Source organism: Onychomys torridus, unplaced genomic scaffold, assembly GCF_903995425.1.
Source record: "Onychomys torridus unplaced genomic scaffold, mOncTor1.1, whole genome shotgun sequence".
Classification (NCBI taxonomy): Eukaryota; Metazoa; Chordata; class Mammalia; order Rodentia; family Cricetidae; genus Onychomys; species Onychomys torridus.
The window spans coordinates 1-19,121 of record NW_023411334.1 but is presented as its reverse complement, the minus strand read 5'-3'; the positions used below and the strand labels follow the sequence as shown (position 1 = coordinate 19,121).

The following is a 19,121-nucleotide window of genomic DNA, read 5'->3' as shown; positions in this document are numbered from 1 at the left end:
CATCCTAGACATGCAAGGTTGGTTAAACATACAAAAGTCTGTCAATATAAAACACCATAAAAACAAACTGGAAGAAAAAAATCGCATGATAATTTCATTAAATGCTGACAGGGCCTTTGAAAAATCCAACATACCTTCATGATAAAGGTCTTGGAGAGATCAGGAATACAGGGAGCATACCTAAACATAATAAAGACAATTTATGGCAAACCAACAGCCAACATTAAATTAAATGGAGAGAAACTCAAAGTGATTCCACTAAAACCAGGAACAAGACAAGGCAGTCCACTCTCCCCATATTTATTCAATATAGTACTTGAAGTTCTAGCTAGAGCAATAAGGCAATAAAAGGAGATCAAGTGGATACAAATTGGAAAGGAAGAAATCAAAATTTCCCTCTTTGTAGACCATAAGATATTATAAATAAGTGACCCCAAAAATTGGACCAAGGAACTCCTACAGCTGATAAACATTTTCAGTAATGTGGCAGGATACAAGATTAACTCAAAAAAATCAGTAGCCCTCCTATAAACAAATGATAAGTGGGCTGGGAAAGAAATCAGAGAAATATCACCTTTACAATAACCAAAAATATAAAGTACCTTGGGGTAACTATAACTAAGCAAGTCAAAACCTGTATGACAAGAACTTTAAGTCTCTGAAGAAAGGAATTGAAGAAGATATCAGAGAATGGAAAGATCTCCCATGCTCATGGTTAAGTAAGATTAACATAGTAAAAATGGAATTTCATACCAAAAGAGATCTATAGATTCAATGCAATCCCCATCAAAAACCAAACACAATTATTCACAGACATGAAAAGAATAATACTCAACTTCATATACAAAAACAAACAAACAAAAAAAAAAACAAGGATAGCTAAAAGAATCCTATCCAACAAAGCAACCTCTAGAGGCTTCAGGATCCCAGACTTCAAGCTCTATTGTGGAGCTAATAATAGAAACAGCTTGGTACTAGCATAAAAACCGACATATGGATCAATGTCATTGAAGTGAAGACCCTGACATTAATCCACACACCTATGAACATGAGCATATGATTTTTGTCAAAGAAGCCAAAACTATACAATGGAAAAAAAGAAAGCATCTTCAACAAATGGTGGTGGCATAACTGGATGTCAACATGTAGAAGATTGCAAATAGATCCATATCTGTCACCATGCACAAAATGTAAGTCCAAGTGGATCAAAGATCTCAAAATAAATCTAGATACTCTGAACCTGATAGAAGAGAAAATAAAAAATAGTCTTGAATGCATTGGCACCAGAGATCACTTCCTAAATATAACATCAGTAACACAGACACTGAGAGCAACAATTAATAAATGGGACCTCCTAAAACTTAGAAGCTTTTGTATGGCAAAGGACAGGGTCAATAAGACAAAATCACAGCCTACAGAATGGGAAACAATCTTCACCAACCCCACTTTAGACAGAAGGCTGATCTCCAGAATATATAAATAACTCAAGAAAATAAACGTTCAAATATCTAACAGTCCAAATAAAAAATGGAATGCAGAACTAAACAGAGAATTCTCAACAAAAGAACCTCAAATGGCCAAAAGACATTTAAGGAATTGCTCAACATCCTTAGTCACCAGGGAAATGCAAATCAATACGACTCTGAGATACCACCTTACACCCATCAGAATGACTAAGATCAGAAACACTGAAGACAGCATATGTTGGAGAAGTTATGGAGCAAGGAAACACTCCTCCACTGTTGGTGGGAATGCAAACTTGTACAACCACTTTGGAAATCAGTATGGTATTTTTTCAGAAAATTGGGAATAAGTCTTCCTCAAGATCCAGCTATACCGTTCTGGGGGCATATAACCAAGGAACACTCAATCATACCACAAGGAAACATGCACAACTATGGTCATGTCAGCATTATTTGTAATATCCAGAACCTGGAAACAACCTAGATACCCCTCACCTGAAGAATGGATAAAGAAAATGTGGTACATATACACAATGGAGTGCTACTCATCAGAGAATAACAATGACCTCATGAGGTTTGCAGACAAAAGGGATGGAACTAGAAAATATCATCCTGAGTGAGGTAACCCAGACTCAAAAGGACAAACATGCTATGTACTCACTCATAAGTGGATACTAGATGTAAAGCAAAGGATAACCAGACTGCAACCCACAACTGCAAGGAGGGTAGCTAGTAAGGGAGAAGCTAGGAAGGACACATGGTTGGCCAGTGATGGACAAATGGATGAATCTACATGAGAAAACTGAGGGTGAGAGGGAGAATGGAGGGCAAGGGACAGGGGAATGAGAACATAGAGGAAGGGGAGGTTAGAGTTGGAACAGGAACAGTGTGGGAGGAAAGGAAAGAGATACCACGGTAAATGAAGACACAAATAGGGATAGGGAGAATGAGAGAGCTAGGAAGCTTCCCAAGAATCCACAAGGATGACTCAACCATAGACTACTGGTAATAGTCAAGAGGGTGCCTGGGCTGACATACTCTGGTGATCAGATAGCTGAATACCCTAACTGTCATCAAGAACCCTCATCCAGTGTCTCATGGAAGCAGATGCAGATCCAAGGCCATGAGCTCCAGGAATCCAATCGATGAGAGAGAGGAGGAATTCTATGAGCAAGAATAATCAAGACCATGATTGGGAAAAGTACAGAGACAAGTAACCAAACTAGTGGAAACACACGAACTGTGGACCAATATCTGAGGAGCCCCCATAGTACTGGACTAGACCCTCTGGATAAACGAGACAGTTGTTTAGCTTGAACTGTTTAGGAGGGCCCCGGGCATTGGGACCTTGACTTTTCTCTAGTGCATGAAACAGCTTTTTGTAACCTAAGGCATATGGTGAGACACTTTGAACAGCCTTAGTGCAGGAAGGAGGTCCTTGGACCTGCCTCAATTGAATATACCAGGCTCTGCTGACTCCGCATGGGAAACCTTGCCTTGGAGGAGGTTGGAATGGGGATTGGGTTTTGCGGGAAGGTTGGGGGACATAAGAACAGGGGAATCTGTGGTTGGTATGTAAAATGAATAGGAAATCTCTTAATAAAAAATGTATAAATAATTTTCAAACAAAAGTAAGAATTGTAAGTATTGCACAATCAGGAGGTGTGTGAAATGGAGGCCTCTAGATATCACATGGTAATTAAACACACAGGCTCATAATAACTATTGATCCTTGTACATGATGTGCAGAAAATAAGGCTGTTAGATGGTCCAGCATGTAGAGAGGGGGTTGCACTTGTCTGATCCACCTGAGATCCTTAATTTTTTTTTTAACTTAACAAATAATGTTTAAATTTAAGACTATTTCAATGTTGTTTTGAAAATTAGAACACAGAAATGGTCCAAAATCTACAGTACAGTGGTTACAGTGCTATAAGGAAATCTACCACTGGCATTTTGCCAAGGAAGATAAAGTTAACCTGTTTTCTAAGTACTTGTTTTGTGACCACAGAGTAGAGCTATTCTCAGCCTTGATCAAAGAAGCCTCTGTCCTAAGTTTGAGGCATTTATTGCCTAGATCCATGGCTACCATAACACTGAGAACAAATGACTGCTGAAGACTTACCCCAAAACAACGTGTGTGTGTGTGTGTGTGTGTGTGTGTGTGTGTGTGTGTGTGTGTGTGTGTGTACAGTGCTGGTTGTTTGGTAGTCACAAGCCATGGTTACCAGAGTCATAATGGGCTTTATTAGAGAGAAGAGGGCATAGGACAGAAGAAACCAGGTCTGGCAGAGAGGAGAGGTGCAGAGAGAGGGGCGGAGAGAGAGAAAGGGAGAGATGGGGAGAGAGAGAGTAAGAGAGCCAGGTTGTAATGCACCTATGCACACAGACCCATGTGCAGAGATTACACACACACACACACACACACACACACACACACACACTATGTCTGCTGAATACAAAGGAACATAGAAAGAGACAGCTTGAATGAAGGCAGGAAGTGAAGGACAAGGAACTTTGGCTGAGCAGGTGGCTGTCTTATGGACAAAGTGCAGACATTACAATTATGCCCACATAGTAGCAGTAAGTTGTTGCACATTCCCAGAAAAAAAAAAAGGAATATAAGTTGGTGATGGAAGAACGGATGTGGGAGTGAGTCAGAGGGAGGAGGAGGGAAAGAGGACATAGAGAAGTAGGAAATTAGAAAGAAGTCAGGGAAGGAGGGGAGGAAGGGATAGAAGAGACATGAGAGTAGGCAGGGCTGGAACGTGACATCAGGAGTGAGAGGCAGAGGAGAGATGGTAGTAAGAATGAATGATTCATAGATTCTTTTGAATAGGCCTTATTCTTTCTCAATATTCATAAAATGTCTCCTCCTTCTTCTTCTTCTTCTTCTTCTTCTTCTTCTTCTTCTTCTTCTTCTTCTTCTTCTTCTTCTCTTCCTCCTCCTCCTCCTCCTCCTCCTCCTCCTCCTCCTCCTCCTCCTTCCTCTTCTGTAAAACATTTGTCCCTGTTTCAAAGGAAATATTCTCCAATTCCCTCCTCATTAATTGTGCCACTTCAATGTAATTAAAATATCAGTACAGGCTTTCCCACAGGTCTATCTGATGAGGTTGGATTCTTTCCAATTGAGGTTCCCTCTTCCCAGATGACCATAACTTGTGCTACACTGAAAAAATTCTAACTACCATACAAACATACAATCTGGTATTGGATCATTGTAACATGACCCACTAGTGAATGTCTTTGTGTCCAATAGACATAAACATATAAATGACTAAACAAACATAGAAATACAAAGCTCTACCTAACAACTACAAGATAATTATAAATAATATGTGGCTTTACCATAAACACCATCCCATTCCAAATGACTTTTTCTTAGTGAATTCCTTCTAGAAATTTTCATGGGCAATGAAAACCCAAGAAGCCTTAGTATTATAAAAAAAAAAAATCTCTGAAGTAAGCAGAGGATTAAATCCTGGGTAAGGGTTCTCATACCAAGCTCCCCAACTATGGTGTAAGAACTAGCATGCATTACTGTGATAACGATTCCTGAGATTTTATAACCAAAATAAAAACATCAGAAAACTCAAGATTAGATATACTGACCATGATGTCTGAAAAATATTATTCTAAACCTCAGAGCATCACAAACTAGGACAGCAGAGCACCCATGGTGGTGGGTGCTTGTCCAAACTTAGACATGCTGTCTGTCACCCCATGTTGAGTGCTTCTCCACCACTGACACCCACAGTCCAGAAGAATGGGGTCACAAAGTGGGGGTGTCCAGTTCTAAAGGAGTGGTGGAGGGTCTCTGGGACTTACTCAAGGTTATTGTGAGCTGTCCTCTGCCTTCTCTGGTGATTTACATTACCTACTAATGGAGAAGAGCCCTCAATCCCTTGTTCTCTGTGGTGATCTTAACATAACCCTCAAAACAGGCTGCATGCACTCCTTTTTTTGAGGTGTTGTAACCACCAGACTTCCCAACCCTCCCTCACCAATGAAATAATCATATTTAGGATTTGTTATGTTATACAAGCTGAAAAGAGACAAGAAGATAGATGTAAAAGTACATGTAGATAAATGAACAGACAGACAGGCAGGCAGAAAAATCAGGAGGTATTGGGACTAGTCTCTAATATTCTTGTTGCTCAATAGGCAAGTAAATACTGTGTGCCCACTGACATTGCAGAAAAGTCAATACCAGTCTTCTCTCAGAAAAACATTTATAATCACATGCACTAAATGTTTATGAATTGTTTGCTCACAAGTGGATTTTCTAGGTGGGTAAGAATAGATTGCCTCCACTAACATGAAGAGAAAAGATTTATAGTAGTTTCTTAATCTGGATTTGGTATCATTCTAAATTTCAATACTCTGCTTGAATTTACTGGAATACACAGATGCATAAACAATGTGGTAAAATGTTCTCTTTGCACGGAGTCCACAATGTATGTGGACTCAGTACTTTGCAACCAAAGCTTGCATAGGGCAAAGCATGCAATTTCCTATTCATCAAGAATTAGAAATCCATGCCAGGCTGTGGTGGCACTCATCTTTATCCCAGCACTCAGAATGCAGAGCCAGGCCAATCTCTGTGAGTTCAAGGCCAGCCTGGTCTACAAAGTGGGATCCAGGACAGGCAACAAAATTTCACAGAGAAGCTCAGTCTCAAAAAACAGAAACAACCACAACAACAAAGGTTTTGAAATCCAGATGATACTCGAAAATTTTGCTGAGTTTTCTTTTCCAGTTCCTCTAAGAAGCACAAGGTAAATCTCAGACACCTGGAAGAGAAACTGGAATCATTTTTCTGTGCTCTCTTTTATCCTCCCAGGAACCCCTCCCAATGCAAATCAGCCCTCAGGCTCAGGCTGAAAGCCCAGGCCTAGCTGAGGAGCCCCATCTCCTTCTCAACAGAGCCTCCAGCAGAGCATGGCTGTCCTGGTGCTGCTCCTCTGCCTGGTGAACTTTCCAAGCTGTAAGTGTGTCAGGGTTTCAGGAGAGGGACCAGAATGTCATCTATGGGATGTAAGACTGATGGTGATGTTGTTTGTCCCCAGGTGCCCTGTCCCAGGAGCAGCTGAAGGAGTCAGGACCTGGTCTGGCGCAGCCCTCACAGAGCCTGTCTCTCACCTGCACTGTCTCTGGGTTCTCATTAACCAGCTATGGTGTACACTGGGTCCGCCAGCCACCAGGAAAAGGACTGGAGTGGGTGGGAGTAATAGGGTATACTGGAAGCACAGATTATAATTCAGCTCTCAAATCCAGACTCAGCATTAACAGAGACACATCCAAGGGCCAAGTGTTCTTAAAAATGAACAATCTGCAAACTGAGGACACAGCCATGTATTACTGTACCATATACACAGTAAGGGAACTCAAGCGTGAGCCTGCACAAAAACCTCCCTTGGAGACATCTGGTACCAATAGGGGGCACCAATGACCACCGGGACTCCTGAGGACCACAAGTAAGGTTCACTTAAGAAGCTATAAAGTTCTGGACTATGCTGAATGAGCATCAGTTTTAGTGGCAGAACCTGTGGTTTCCTCTTCAAGCCAAGGATGTCCTCTAGAAGCCCCTGTCAACTGTCATAGTTTGTTCAACATTCTATGTGTGCTCACATTAAAACAAATTGTTTTTTCCCCACACATCTTCTAAACCATTCAATTGCTTCTGATTACCAGAGAGAATGGCACCTAATTTTATGTATTTGATGTGTGTGTGGTGTGTGTGTATGTGTGTGTGTGTGTGTGTGTGTGTGTGTGTGTGTGTGCGCATGCGTGTATGTGTATCAATTGATATTTCAAAAACAGTCTGAATTATGACACTTGTTGACTTTAAGTCCACTGAGGAAGCTTGGGAATTTTTAGAAATTTGTAATTTATCCACTTTTGTTTTTGAACATGTGATAGAGAAACTGCAGCTTCCCAGAAATATTGACATTTCCCAAAAGTAGATTTGAAACTGGAATATTCATCATTTTCTTCTTCTAAATTAAAAGAACTTAAAAGAGTATACTTGGTTATCATTTGTGAAAAATTCTATTTTCAAAATTTTTCATCTTGGTATTAGTTTGCTATCATGAATAGTGCTGCTATGAACATAGATGAGAAAAGGTCCTTGTGGTGTGGATGAGCATATTTTGAGGATATGACAAAGAGATATTGCTGGGTCTGGAGACAGGTTTATTTCCAGTTTCCTGAGACCCTGCTCAACTAATTTCTAGAGTGGCTGATAAGATTACACTCTTAGCAGCAGTGGGGGAGAGTTCTCCTTTCTCCACATCCTCCTCAACACAAGATGCAATCAGTGTTTTGATCTTAGCCATTCTGACAGGCATAAGATGGTATCTCAGAGAGTTTTTGAGTTTTTTTGAAATATCTGTATCTTTTTAATACTGTGTTCGGCATGCATGTATTCCTGCAGGCCAGAGAGGGCACCAGATCTCAATCTAGGTGGTTGTGAGTCACCATGTGGTTGCTGGGAACTAAATTCAGGACCTTTGGAAGAGCAGTCAATGCTCTTATCCTCTGAGACATCTCTCCAGCCTAGACACCTCAACTGAAGAATTGATAAAGAAATGTAGTGTAGTAAAATGGAAAGATACAAAACAATGACATCATATAATTGTAGGTAAATGGATAGAACAAAAACAAAAAATCATCCTGAGTGAGTTAGCCCAGACATAGAAAGACAAACACAGAATGTACTCACTCATAAGTGAATATAATCAATTTGAGAACTAAAAAAAAATAATAAAACAGAAAAAATGAGAACGATACAAAGAATAAGTGAAACAAAGATTTGGTTTTTTTTTTGAGAAAATCAACAAGATAGACAAGCCCTTATCCAGACTAACCAAAAGTCAGAGAGAGAGAAAGCATCCAAATTTATAAATTCAGAAATAAAAGGGAGGCATAACAACGGACAATGAGGAAATCTACAGAATCATCAAGTCATATGTCAAAAATCTAATCTCCACAAAATTGGAAAATCTAAATAAATGCAGTTTTCTGCATAGGTACCATATAGCAAAGTTAAATCAATAACAGGTAAATAATTTAAATAGTCCAATAACCCCTAAGGAAATAAAAACAGTCAATAAAAGTCTCCCAACCAAGAGAAGTCCAGGACCAGATAGTTTCAATACAGAATTCTACTTGATCTTCAAAGAAGAGTTAATACCAATATTCCTCAAACTGTTCCACACAATAGGAACAAAAGGCCTGTTACCAAACTCCTTTTATGAAGCTACAGTTACTCTGATTCCCAAGCCACACAAAGATGCAACAAAGAAAGAGAATTAAAGACCAAAAATATTCAATAAAATATTGGCAAACAGACTCCAAGAAAACACACACACACACACACACACACACACACACACACACATATACATATATATGTATGTATAAGCAGTGTGGCACTGGCGCTCGCCTTTAATCCCAGCACTCTGGAGGCAGAGGCAGGCAGATCTTTGTGAGTTCAAGACCAGACTGGTCTACAGAGCGAGAGCCAGGAAAGGCACAAAAGCTACACAGAGAAACCCTGTCTCGTGAGAAACATATATATATATATATATATATATATATATATATAGTATATATATATATATACACAATGATTAAGTAGGCTTCATCCAAGAGATGCAAAGTTGTTTCAATATACAAAAGTCTGTCAATATAAAGCACCATATAAACAAACTGAAAGAAAAAAAAAACACATGGTCATTTTATTAGATGCTGATAGGGCCTTTGAAAAATCCAACATCCTTTCATGATAAAGGTCTTGGAGAGATCAGGAATACAGGGAACATACCTAAACATAATAAAGACAATTTATGGCAAGCCAACAGCCAACATCAAATTAAATGCAGAGAAAATAAAAGTGATTCTACTAAAACGGGGAACAAGACAAGGCAGTCCACTCTCCCAATATTTATTCAATATAGTATGTGAAGTTCTAGCTAGAGCAATAACACAACAAAAGGAGATCAAGGGGATACAAATTGGAAAGGTAGAAATCAAACTTTTTCTCATTGTAGTCCATACGATAGTAGTATACATAAGTGACCCCAAAAATTGGACCAAGGAACTCTGACAGCTGATAAACATTTTCAGTAATGTGGCAGGATACAAGATTAATGCAAAAAAAAAAATCAGTAGCACTCCTATAAACCAATGATAAAAGGGCTAAGAAAGAAATCATAGAAATATCACCCTGTACTATAGCCAAAAATAATATAAAGTACTTTGGGGTAACTCTAACTAAGCAAGTGAAGAACCTGTATACCAAGAACATTAATTCTGTGAAGAAAGAAATTGAAGAAGATATCCAAAAATGGAAAGATCTCCCATGCTCATGGATAAGTAAGATTAACATAGTGAAAATGGAATTTCTTATCAAAAGAGATCTATAGATTCATTGCAATCCCCATCAAATTCCCATCACAATTTTTCACATACCTGAAGAGAACAATACTCCACTTCATGTAGAAAAACAAAACACCAAGGATAGCTAAAAGAATCCTGTCCAACAAAGCAACCTCTAGAGGCATCAGGATCCCAGACTTCAAGCTCTATTATGGAGCTACAGTAATAAAAACAGCTTGGTACTGGCATAAAAACCAACATGTGGATCAATGTAATTGAATTGAAGACCCTGACATTAATCCACACACCTATGAACATGAACATATGATTTTTGTCAAAGAAGCCAAAACTATGCAATGGAAAAAAAGAAAGCATCTTTAACAAATGGTGCCGGTATGAGTGGATATCAACATGCAGAAGATTGCAAATAGATCCATATCTGTCACCATGCACAAAACATAAGTCCAAGTGGATCAAAGACCTCAGCAAAAATCTAGTTACTCTGAACCTGATAGAAGAGAAAGTAGAAAATAGTCTTGAATGCATTGGCACCAGAGATCACTTCCTAAATATAACATCAGTACCACAGATACTGAGAGTAACAGTTAATAAATGGGACCTCCTAAAACTTAGAAGCTTTTGTACAGCCAAGGACAGGGTAAATAAGACAAAAATCACAGCCTACAGAATGGGAAACAATCTTCACCAAGCCCACATTAGACAGAGGGCTGGTCTCCAGAATATATAAAGAACTCAAGAAAATAAACATTAAAATATCTAACAGTCCAATTAAAAAATGGGATACAGAACTAAACAGAGAATTTTCAACAAAGAATCTTAAATGGCCAAAAGACATTTAATGCATTGCTCAATACCCTTAGTCACCAGGGAAATGCAAATCAAAACGACTCTGAGATACCACCTTACACCCATCAGAATGGCTAAGATCAAAAAACATCGAAGACAGCATACGTTTGATAGGATATGGAGCAAGGGAACACTCCTCCACTGTTGGTGGGAATGCAAACTTTTACAACCACTTTGGAAATCAGTATGGTAGTTTTTCAGAAAACTGGGAATAAGTCTTCCTCAACGTCCAGCTATATCGCTCTGGGGCATATTCCCAAGTAATGCTCAATCATAACACAAGGAAACATGCACAACTATGGTCATGTCAGCATTATTTGTAATAGCCAGAACATAGAAACAACCTAGATGCCCCTCAACTGAAGAATGGATAAAGAAAATGTGGTACTCATAAACAATGGAGTGCTACTCATCAGAGAATAACAATGACATCATGAGGTTTGCAGACAAAAAGGATGGAACTAGAAAATATCATCCTGAGTGAGGTAAAACAGACTCAGAAGGACAAAGATTGTATGTACTCACTCATAAGTGGATACTAGATGTAAAGCAAAGGATAACCAGACTGCAATCCACAGCTGAAGGAAGGGTAGCTAGTAAGGGAGAACCTAGGAAGGACACATGGTTGGCCCAGTGATGGACAAATGGATGAATCTACATGAGAAAACTGAGGGTGAGAGGGAGAATGGAGGGCAAGGGATAGGGGAATGAGAACATAGAGGAAGGGGAGGTTAGAGTTGGAACAGGAACAGTGTGGGAGAGCAAGGAAAGAGATACCATGGTAAATGAAGACACCATGGGAATAGGGAGAATCAGAGTGCTAGGAAGGTTCCCAAGAATCCACAAGGATGACTCAACCATAGACTACTGGCAATAGTCAAGAGTGTGCCTGAGCTGACCTACTCTGGTGATCAGATAGCTGAATACCCTAACTGTCATCAAGAACCCTTATCCAGTGACTTATGGAAGCAGATGCAGATCCACGGCCATGACTCAGGCAGAGCTCCAGGAATACAACCATTGAGAGAGAGAGGAGGAATTCTATGAGCAAAAATTATCAAGACCATGATAGGAAAAAGTACAGAGAAAACTAACCAAACTAGTGGAAACACACGAACTGAGGACCAATATCTGAGGAGCCCTCATAGTGCTGGACTAGACTCTCTGGAGAAACCAGACGGATGTTTAGCTTGAACTGTTTAGGAGGCCCCAGAGTGGGACCTGGACCTGTCCCAAGTGCATGAAGCAGCTTTTTGGAACCTAAGTCCTATGGTGAGACACTTTGCACAGCCTTAGTGCAGGAAGGAGGTCCTTGGACCTGGCTCAATTGAATGAATCAGGCTCTGCTGACTCCCCATGGGAAACCTTGCCTTGGAGGAGGTGGAATGGGGAGTGGGATTTGGGGGATGGCTAGGGGACAGGAGGAGGGAGAACAGGAAAACTATGGTTGGTATGTAAAATGAATAGAAAATCTCATGAACTGTGTGGGAGGCACCCAGGCAGTGGGACCCAGACCTGTTCTTAGTGAATGAGCTGGCTGTTTGGAACCCTGGGCTTACACAGGGACACTTTGCTCAGCCTGGAAGGAGGGGACTGGACCTGTCTGTACTGAATCCACCAGGTTTAAATGAATCCCCAGGGGAGTCTTAGCCCTGGAGGACATGGGTAGAATGTGGGGGCAGTGGCAGGAGGGGGAGAATAGGGGAACCCATTGCTGATGTGTAATATTAAAACACAAATATAATAAATAAAAATGAGAAAAACTTATAAATTATTTTCAAAAAAAAGAAAGTAATGTAAGTATTGCAGAATCAGGAGTTGTTGCGTGAAATGGAGGCCTCTGGATATCACATGGTAATTAAACACACAAGCTCACAATAACAATGGATCCTTGTACAAAATGTGCACAAAATAAGGCTGTTAGATGATCCAGCATGTAGAGGAGAGGAGCTGCACTTGTCCGACCCACCTGAGATACTTCATATATATATATTTTACTTAACGAATAATGCTTAAAATTTAAGACTTCCTTCAATGTGGTTTTGAAAATTAGAACACAGAAATGGTCTAAAATCTACAGTACAAAAGTCACAGTGGTATAAGGAAATCTACCACTGGCATTTTGCCAAGGAAGATAAAGTTAACCTGTTTTCTAAGTACTTGTTTTGTGACCACAGAGTAGAGCTATTCTCAGCCTTGATCAAAGAAGCCTCTGTCCTAAGTTTGAGGCATTTATTGCCTAGATCCATGACTACCATAACACTGAGAACAAATGGCTGCTGAAGACTTACCCCAAAACAATGTCTCTCTCTCTCTCTCTCTCTCTCTCTCTCTCTCTCTCTCTCTCTCTCTCTCTCTCTCTCTCTCTCTCTCTCTCTCTCTCTCTCTCTCTCTGTCTCTCTCTCTCTCTCTGTCTCTCTCTCTGTGTGTGTGTGTGTGTGTGTGTGTGTGTGTGTGTGTGTACAGTGCTGGTTGTTTGGTGGAAAAGTCACAAGCCATGGTTACCAGAGTCAGAATGGGCTTCATTAGAAAGAAGAGGGCATAGGACAGGAGAAGCCAGGTCTGGCAGAGAGGAGAGGCACAGAGAGAGGGGCAGAGAGAGAGAAAGAGAGAGATGGGGGAGAGAGAGTGAGAGAGCCAGGTGGCAATGCACCTATGCACACAGACCCATGTGCAAATATTACACACACACACACACACACACACACACACACACACACACACACACACACACACACACACACACACACACACATAATGTGCCTGCTGCATCCAAAGGAACATAGAAAGAGACAGCTTGAATGAATGCAGGAACTGAAGGACAAGGAACACTGACTGAGCAGGTGGCTGTTTGGTGGACAAAGTGCAGACATTAGAAATATGCCCACATAGTAGCAGTACGTTGTTGCACATTCACAGGGAAAAAAAAGGAATGTAAGTTGGTGATGGAAGAACGGATGTGGGAGTGAGAGGGAGGAGGAGGGAAAGAGGACATAGAGAAGTAGGAAATTTGAAAGAAGTCAGGGAAGCAGGGGAGGAAGGGATAGCAGAGACATGAGAGTAGGTATGTGAAGAAGAAAACCTAAAGGAAAAAAATGAATCTGTGTTAAAGGAAAAATTCTTCAGTGCTGGTGAACTCAGTAAAGTGTACTGAAAAGATACAAATAAATACATAAAAAGGAAGATGCAACGAAAAATGATTCTCACACATGGCAGCTCCCAGCATCACAGAACATCCTCTAAACACCAACCAACAGAGTGGATCAACAGCCTTCTTAGAAAGTGAGGTGAGGCACAAAGTCACCTTACATGCTTCGTAGGACAGACACAGGAGGCTCAGGTATGTCACCATCCACATTGTTCTCCTAGTCTCCATGTAGGAGCTTTCCCAGGATCAATGGCATTCCACACATCCCATAAGACTCTAGAGAACTTAGTGTTTGTTCTGATGTGCACACATTGTGTGAGGTCTATGGTGAGTATGAAGATCACTAGGACTCATGGTTCACTGACAATGCCTGCATTTTTTTTTAATTTGAATCTTATAATCTTCAATCATGAAATTCAACTGAGGATGATAAACTCCTTCAGTATTGTGGCAGGATATAAGAATAACTCAAAACATAATCAGTAGCCCTCCTATTTACAAATGTTAAATGGGCTGAGAAAGAAATCAGAGAAACAGTATGCTTTACAATAGGCACAAATTCATTTCTTTTTAAATCTCTCCTTTTATGTGCAGGGACCTGGATTTGGATCTGCCTAATGCAACCAAGGAATTCAGGTTTCAAGAACAGCCTAGTTTGTGTTCATCAGTATCAGATACACAAATTTGGGGTGTCAACTCTTGAGAAATAGAAATAAAATGCAACTGACTCTGAGAAGAGAATGTGGGAAATAGTCTTGAACACATTGGCACAGGAGACCACTATCTTACAAAGATTAACTAACTCTACTGTGTGTACCAGGATCAGATTCTGCAATAATTTAGGGGCTCTAAAAAGTGGGCTCTCCTAAACTCAGGCAGAGACTCAGATGGGTTACATAGTTGACAGTACAGGTCTAGTAAGATAGAAATGTCGTAGTCAGTGAACTGTGAGTCTTGGTGAGCTTCACACTCAGCATAGACCTCACACAAGGTGTGCCCATCCAACAAAACACTGACCTAAAGCTTGTCATAAAATGTGTGCAAATCATTTATCCTGGGAAGGATGCTGCATGGAGGTTCTCTAGAAACTCTGTAATCGGACAGCCCCTCAGTAAGATGTAAGACTTGGAAATAATCTACAGGAATGTTTTGTTCTCGATACAGATTACACGGAAAACAACAGGCATGATGAGCCCATGAATGGGAGCCCCAGGTCATGTCCAGGAGACAGAATGTCACAGCACTCATCCTCATGCTCACCTCTTACATTCTTTCTGTCTCCTCTTCCTCAGTGTTCTCTGAGACATGGAAGAACACGAATGGAACTGGAAATCAATGTGCCAAACAATGTAACCGAGATTGGGAAGGACGAACGCTGCCTGTGTCTGTCATGTACATTGTGTGTTAGGTGCCCCGGCTTGTGTTGTATAGGTTGTGAAACTAGGACATTAGCCCTAGGAAGGGAAGGCATCTTAAGTGAGGGGCACTGGGAACTTGCCCAGGGTAGTGCTGGACTGGGAAAGCCAAAGTGGGGTGTGGTGAGAGAATGAGAATGAGTAGGAAGGAAACAAGAGAACTGGTTAAATAAGATCATCATTCTAAAACTTAATTCAAAGCCCCAGGTATGCTAATTATATTAATTATGGGATGAAAACGTTCCTAACACAACATAAAGACAATCATGTGTTTCCCGGTAAAGTTGTAAGAAGATAATGGAAAGAGGGAGTTTAAAAGAATCACAGAGAGAATTTCATGGTGCAGAGCAAGTGAGTTTGCTGCAGACAGGAATGTCTCCATAGCAACCACAAGGCAGGAGAGAAGCAGTGACAAGGGATGTCTCATCTGAAGTCCTCTTATGCCCTGAAGACAGCATTGTCACATAAATGTGTGAAATGCAGATAATTCCAAAGTGTTCCTGTCACAAGCAAGGAGTTCTGCTAAACTCTTCAGGGAGGTGTGACTCTGTCCCAGATCCATGTATGGGAGAATCCATGTCCAGCTCAGACAGTGGGAAAGACTGAGTTCCTAGATAGAAACACACCTGTGTGTGGTGCTTTCAATTTCTCTAAGAAGACATAATAGTGTGAAAATACAGCATGTTCTCAGCACCTGCACAAAGATAACTAAATGAAGTAAAGGAAGGTTCCATAGAGAACTAAAAAAACTGTGGCTATTTCTATATCTGTCTTCAATGTCTTTGATATTTTATATATTCTCTGAGCACTGCCTTCTCTCAGGTCCACCTCCTGACAATATGCAAATAAGGCTTCTCTAAGCTCATGGAAACCAGCTCTGCCCTGACCTTGCAGCTCTGCAGAGGAGCCCAGCCCAGGATTCCAAGTCCTCCCACTCAGTGATTAGCACTGAACACAGAACACTCACCATGGACTTGAGGCTCAGCTGGTGTTTCCTTGTCTTTATTCTAAAAGGTAATTAGTAGAGAGAAGATACTGTGTGCTGCATGGATATGAAAAAAGAGAAAATTTTTGGCTTCTGTGACAGTTTTCTGACCAGAATTTTCTGTTTGCAGTTGTCCAGTGTGAGGTGCAGCTGGTGGAGACTGGGGGAGGCCTAGTGCAGCCAGAAAAGTCCCTGAAACTCTCCTATGCAGCCTCTGGATTCACCTTCAGTGACTATGGCATGAACTGGGTCCGCCAGGCTCCAGGAAAAGGACTGGAGTGGGTCACACACATTAGTAACACTGCTGCTACCATCTACTACGCCAATGCCATTAATGGCTGATTCACCATCTCCAGGGAGAATGCCAAGAACACCCTGTACCTGGAAATGAACAGTCTGAGGTCTGAGAACACAGCCATGTATTACTGTACCAGAGTCATAGTGATACAACACTACTCTGAGCTATTACACAAACGTCCCTGTTGGGTGATCAGTACCAGCACTGAGCATAGAGATCACACAGAGATCTGGTCCATGGAAGAACCTGTTCAGATAGGCATAGAGGGCTGGATTCCTATAACCTTCTCAAGGATTCTCTCTACAAGTCTGTAGTAATCCTGGAAGTGTCAATTTTTTTAATTCAGATTTCTGTTTTCCACTGGAATATGCTGTGATTTTTTAATTCTCTCTCTCTCTCTCTCTCTCTCTCTCTCTCTCTCTCTCTCTCTCTCTCTCTCTGTGTGTGTGTGTGTGTGTATGTTTGTGTTTTCCTGAATAAGCATGAATGAGTATATTTCTGTACATGTTGATATGAAATGTTTTTCTCTAGCAGCCTACACCATATTTTTGAGACAAAGGTTTCACTGACCCCAGATCTTACCAACTGGTTATACTGGTTGGCCAGTGTTCCACATTGATGACACTGTCTCCACATTGTCTGTCCCATCCCGCTTATTGTAGTTATGGAGAACTAGAAGTATGGATTCCACTCAAGAATTCATGTGTGGTGAGAACTTGAACCACAACGCTATCTCCACAGCTGTTTTTATGGATTACTTTAAAAATATATATGATATACTGTGATCTGAACAAAATAAAAAGAATCCCAAACGGAAGAAGTGGTTCCCTGTAAAAGCCAAGAGGATTGGAAATTGTGGAGCCCTAACTCAAGGCAGAGTCTTAATATTGACCATGGAGAGACCAATGTGTGGGATTCAAGTTAGAGCCAACAAGGAGGTAAGGCAGGGTCAGAGCCCCAAGAAACCTGATGACCATCACTCTCACCTTTATCATCACAGGATATGTGCTCATGAGGCACAGGTGAGGAACTGGTAAGAATGAGTGTGAAGCTTCATCACTGAGACTATGGGGACAAAGCAGCCGAGACACCCACTGAGCTGCAGTCAGCTGCAGGAAGCTCATAATCCACTCAATATCCACGAAATGGGTAACATGTCTTTAGTTTTCTTCTTTAATATTTATTTCTTATGTTTTTACTCATAAAATTCCCCAGAATTTAATGAGCCTAAGGAAGTTTTTTAACAGGCTCATCCATTTTCTTTCCCCCAGAATCCACCTATGACTTATATATGTCCTTCCCCAGAAAAATATATGTACTCCCTGTTCCAAAATGCAAGACTGGGTTCTTTATCTGAAGTTCAATGAACTCAAATTTGGTTACTACAGGGACATGGGAAAAAATGATGATTCCTGACTGACATGTTGGGATCCATGGATGGCATCACTTTGAAAGAACAGGACAATATTGAAAACCAGAGAATGATATTTTTTTCAGATATAGTATTATGACACATGAGAACTGATCTAGGCATTCTCAGATTGCCTAAAACTTTTCTCACATGTGATGATGTTGTAATAGAGGCTAGGATGCTATGCTCTCCTGTGAGCTCTGGAGAAATGGCAGGAAAGGGGCTGGGTATTCATAAGTTCAACCTTTAGAAAGAACATCTGGAAGATGTTCTTCTGCAAAGGAATTTCATCTTCTCAGTCCTGCCCTTCCAGCATCAGCTCCATGTACTTGTATGAGGAGTGTGTTCTGACTAAGAGGAAGCTGAGACGTTTAGCATCATGCCCACAAAAGTTCAATGGCCACAGCAAGATTAGTGATTGGCTCAGTTATTGTAAATATGGTCCAGCCATTGTGATTGCCGATTTTTTCCAACAGACCTTGGATAATTCCCTTTAAAGTATTTATTCTGAGATCCACGCACCACAGTTCTTGTATTTTCTTTATGATCATAAAGTAGATGGGAATCCTTAGAGGGAAGAGAGAGGCAGCTGATAGCACTGGATGGGAGATTGCTACTCTAAAGTAAATTAATAAGAGAGTCAAATATTACTAATTTCCTGTGCTACCAGACATGTCCAATAATGAGGCTGAGTTGTCCATAAGGCACAGGTTCTCATTACAGACGCCATCTCCCAGTCCTGATTCTGTCTGCCCTAAGCAAAACTGTTGGTGAAAGATGTCCCAAAATTTGTGGCTTTCACAAATAAGTACCTCCCTGATGCTTCTTAGTAGTCATCCCAGTCCCCTTAAGCACTTTTCACTTAGTCCTATTTGTAGATAGAGGAATCATCAACAGTATTTCATGTCACAAGAGTCTATGAAATATATATATTTCTCCTAAGTGAACAACCCAAGAGTTTATGTTGCTGGTTTACAGATCTTTGAGTGATTGATTATATTGTATACTTTTCATTGCTCTTTGGTGTCTTCTGGATACCCAAGTATGTACATGCAAGGACAGATGCATGGATGTGATGAAGAAGGAGTCTTTTATGTGGCACACTCTGGGGTCATGTGCTCCCCAAAACATACCATAGGATTCTACAGATGA

The 19,121-nt window shown here is 40.7% G+C and overlaps 1 gene segment (V, D, J or C); it reads left to right on the top strand.

Moving 5' to 3' along the window:
- The first annotated feature begins 6,404 nt into the window (after positions 1-6,404).
- Positions 6,405-16,602, top strand: LOC118575106. The segment is given in 3 exon segments: positions 6,405-6,450; positions 6,533-6,856; positions 16,391-16,602. Coding segments are annotated over 3 exon segments (582 nt in total).
- The last annotated feature ends 2,519 nt before the right edge of the window (positions 16,603-19,121 follow it).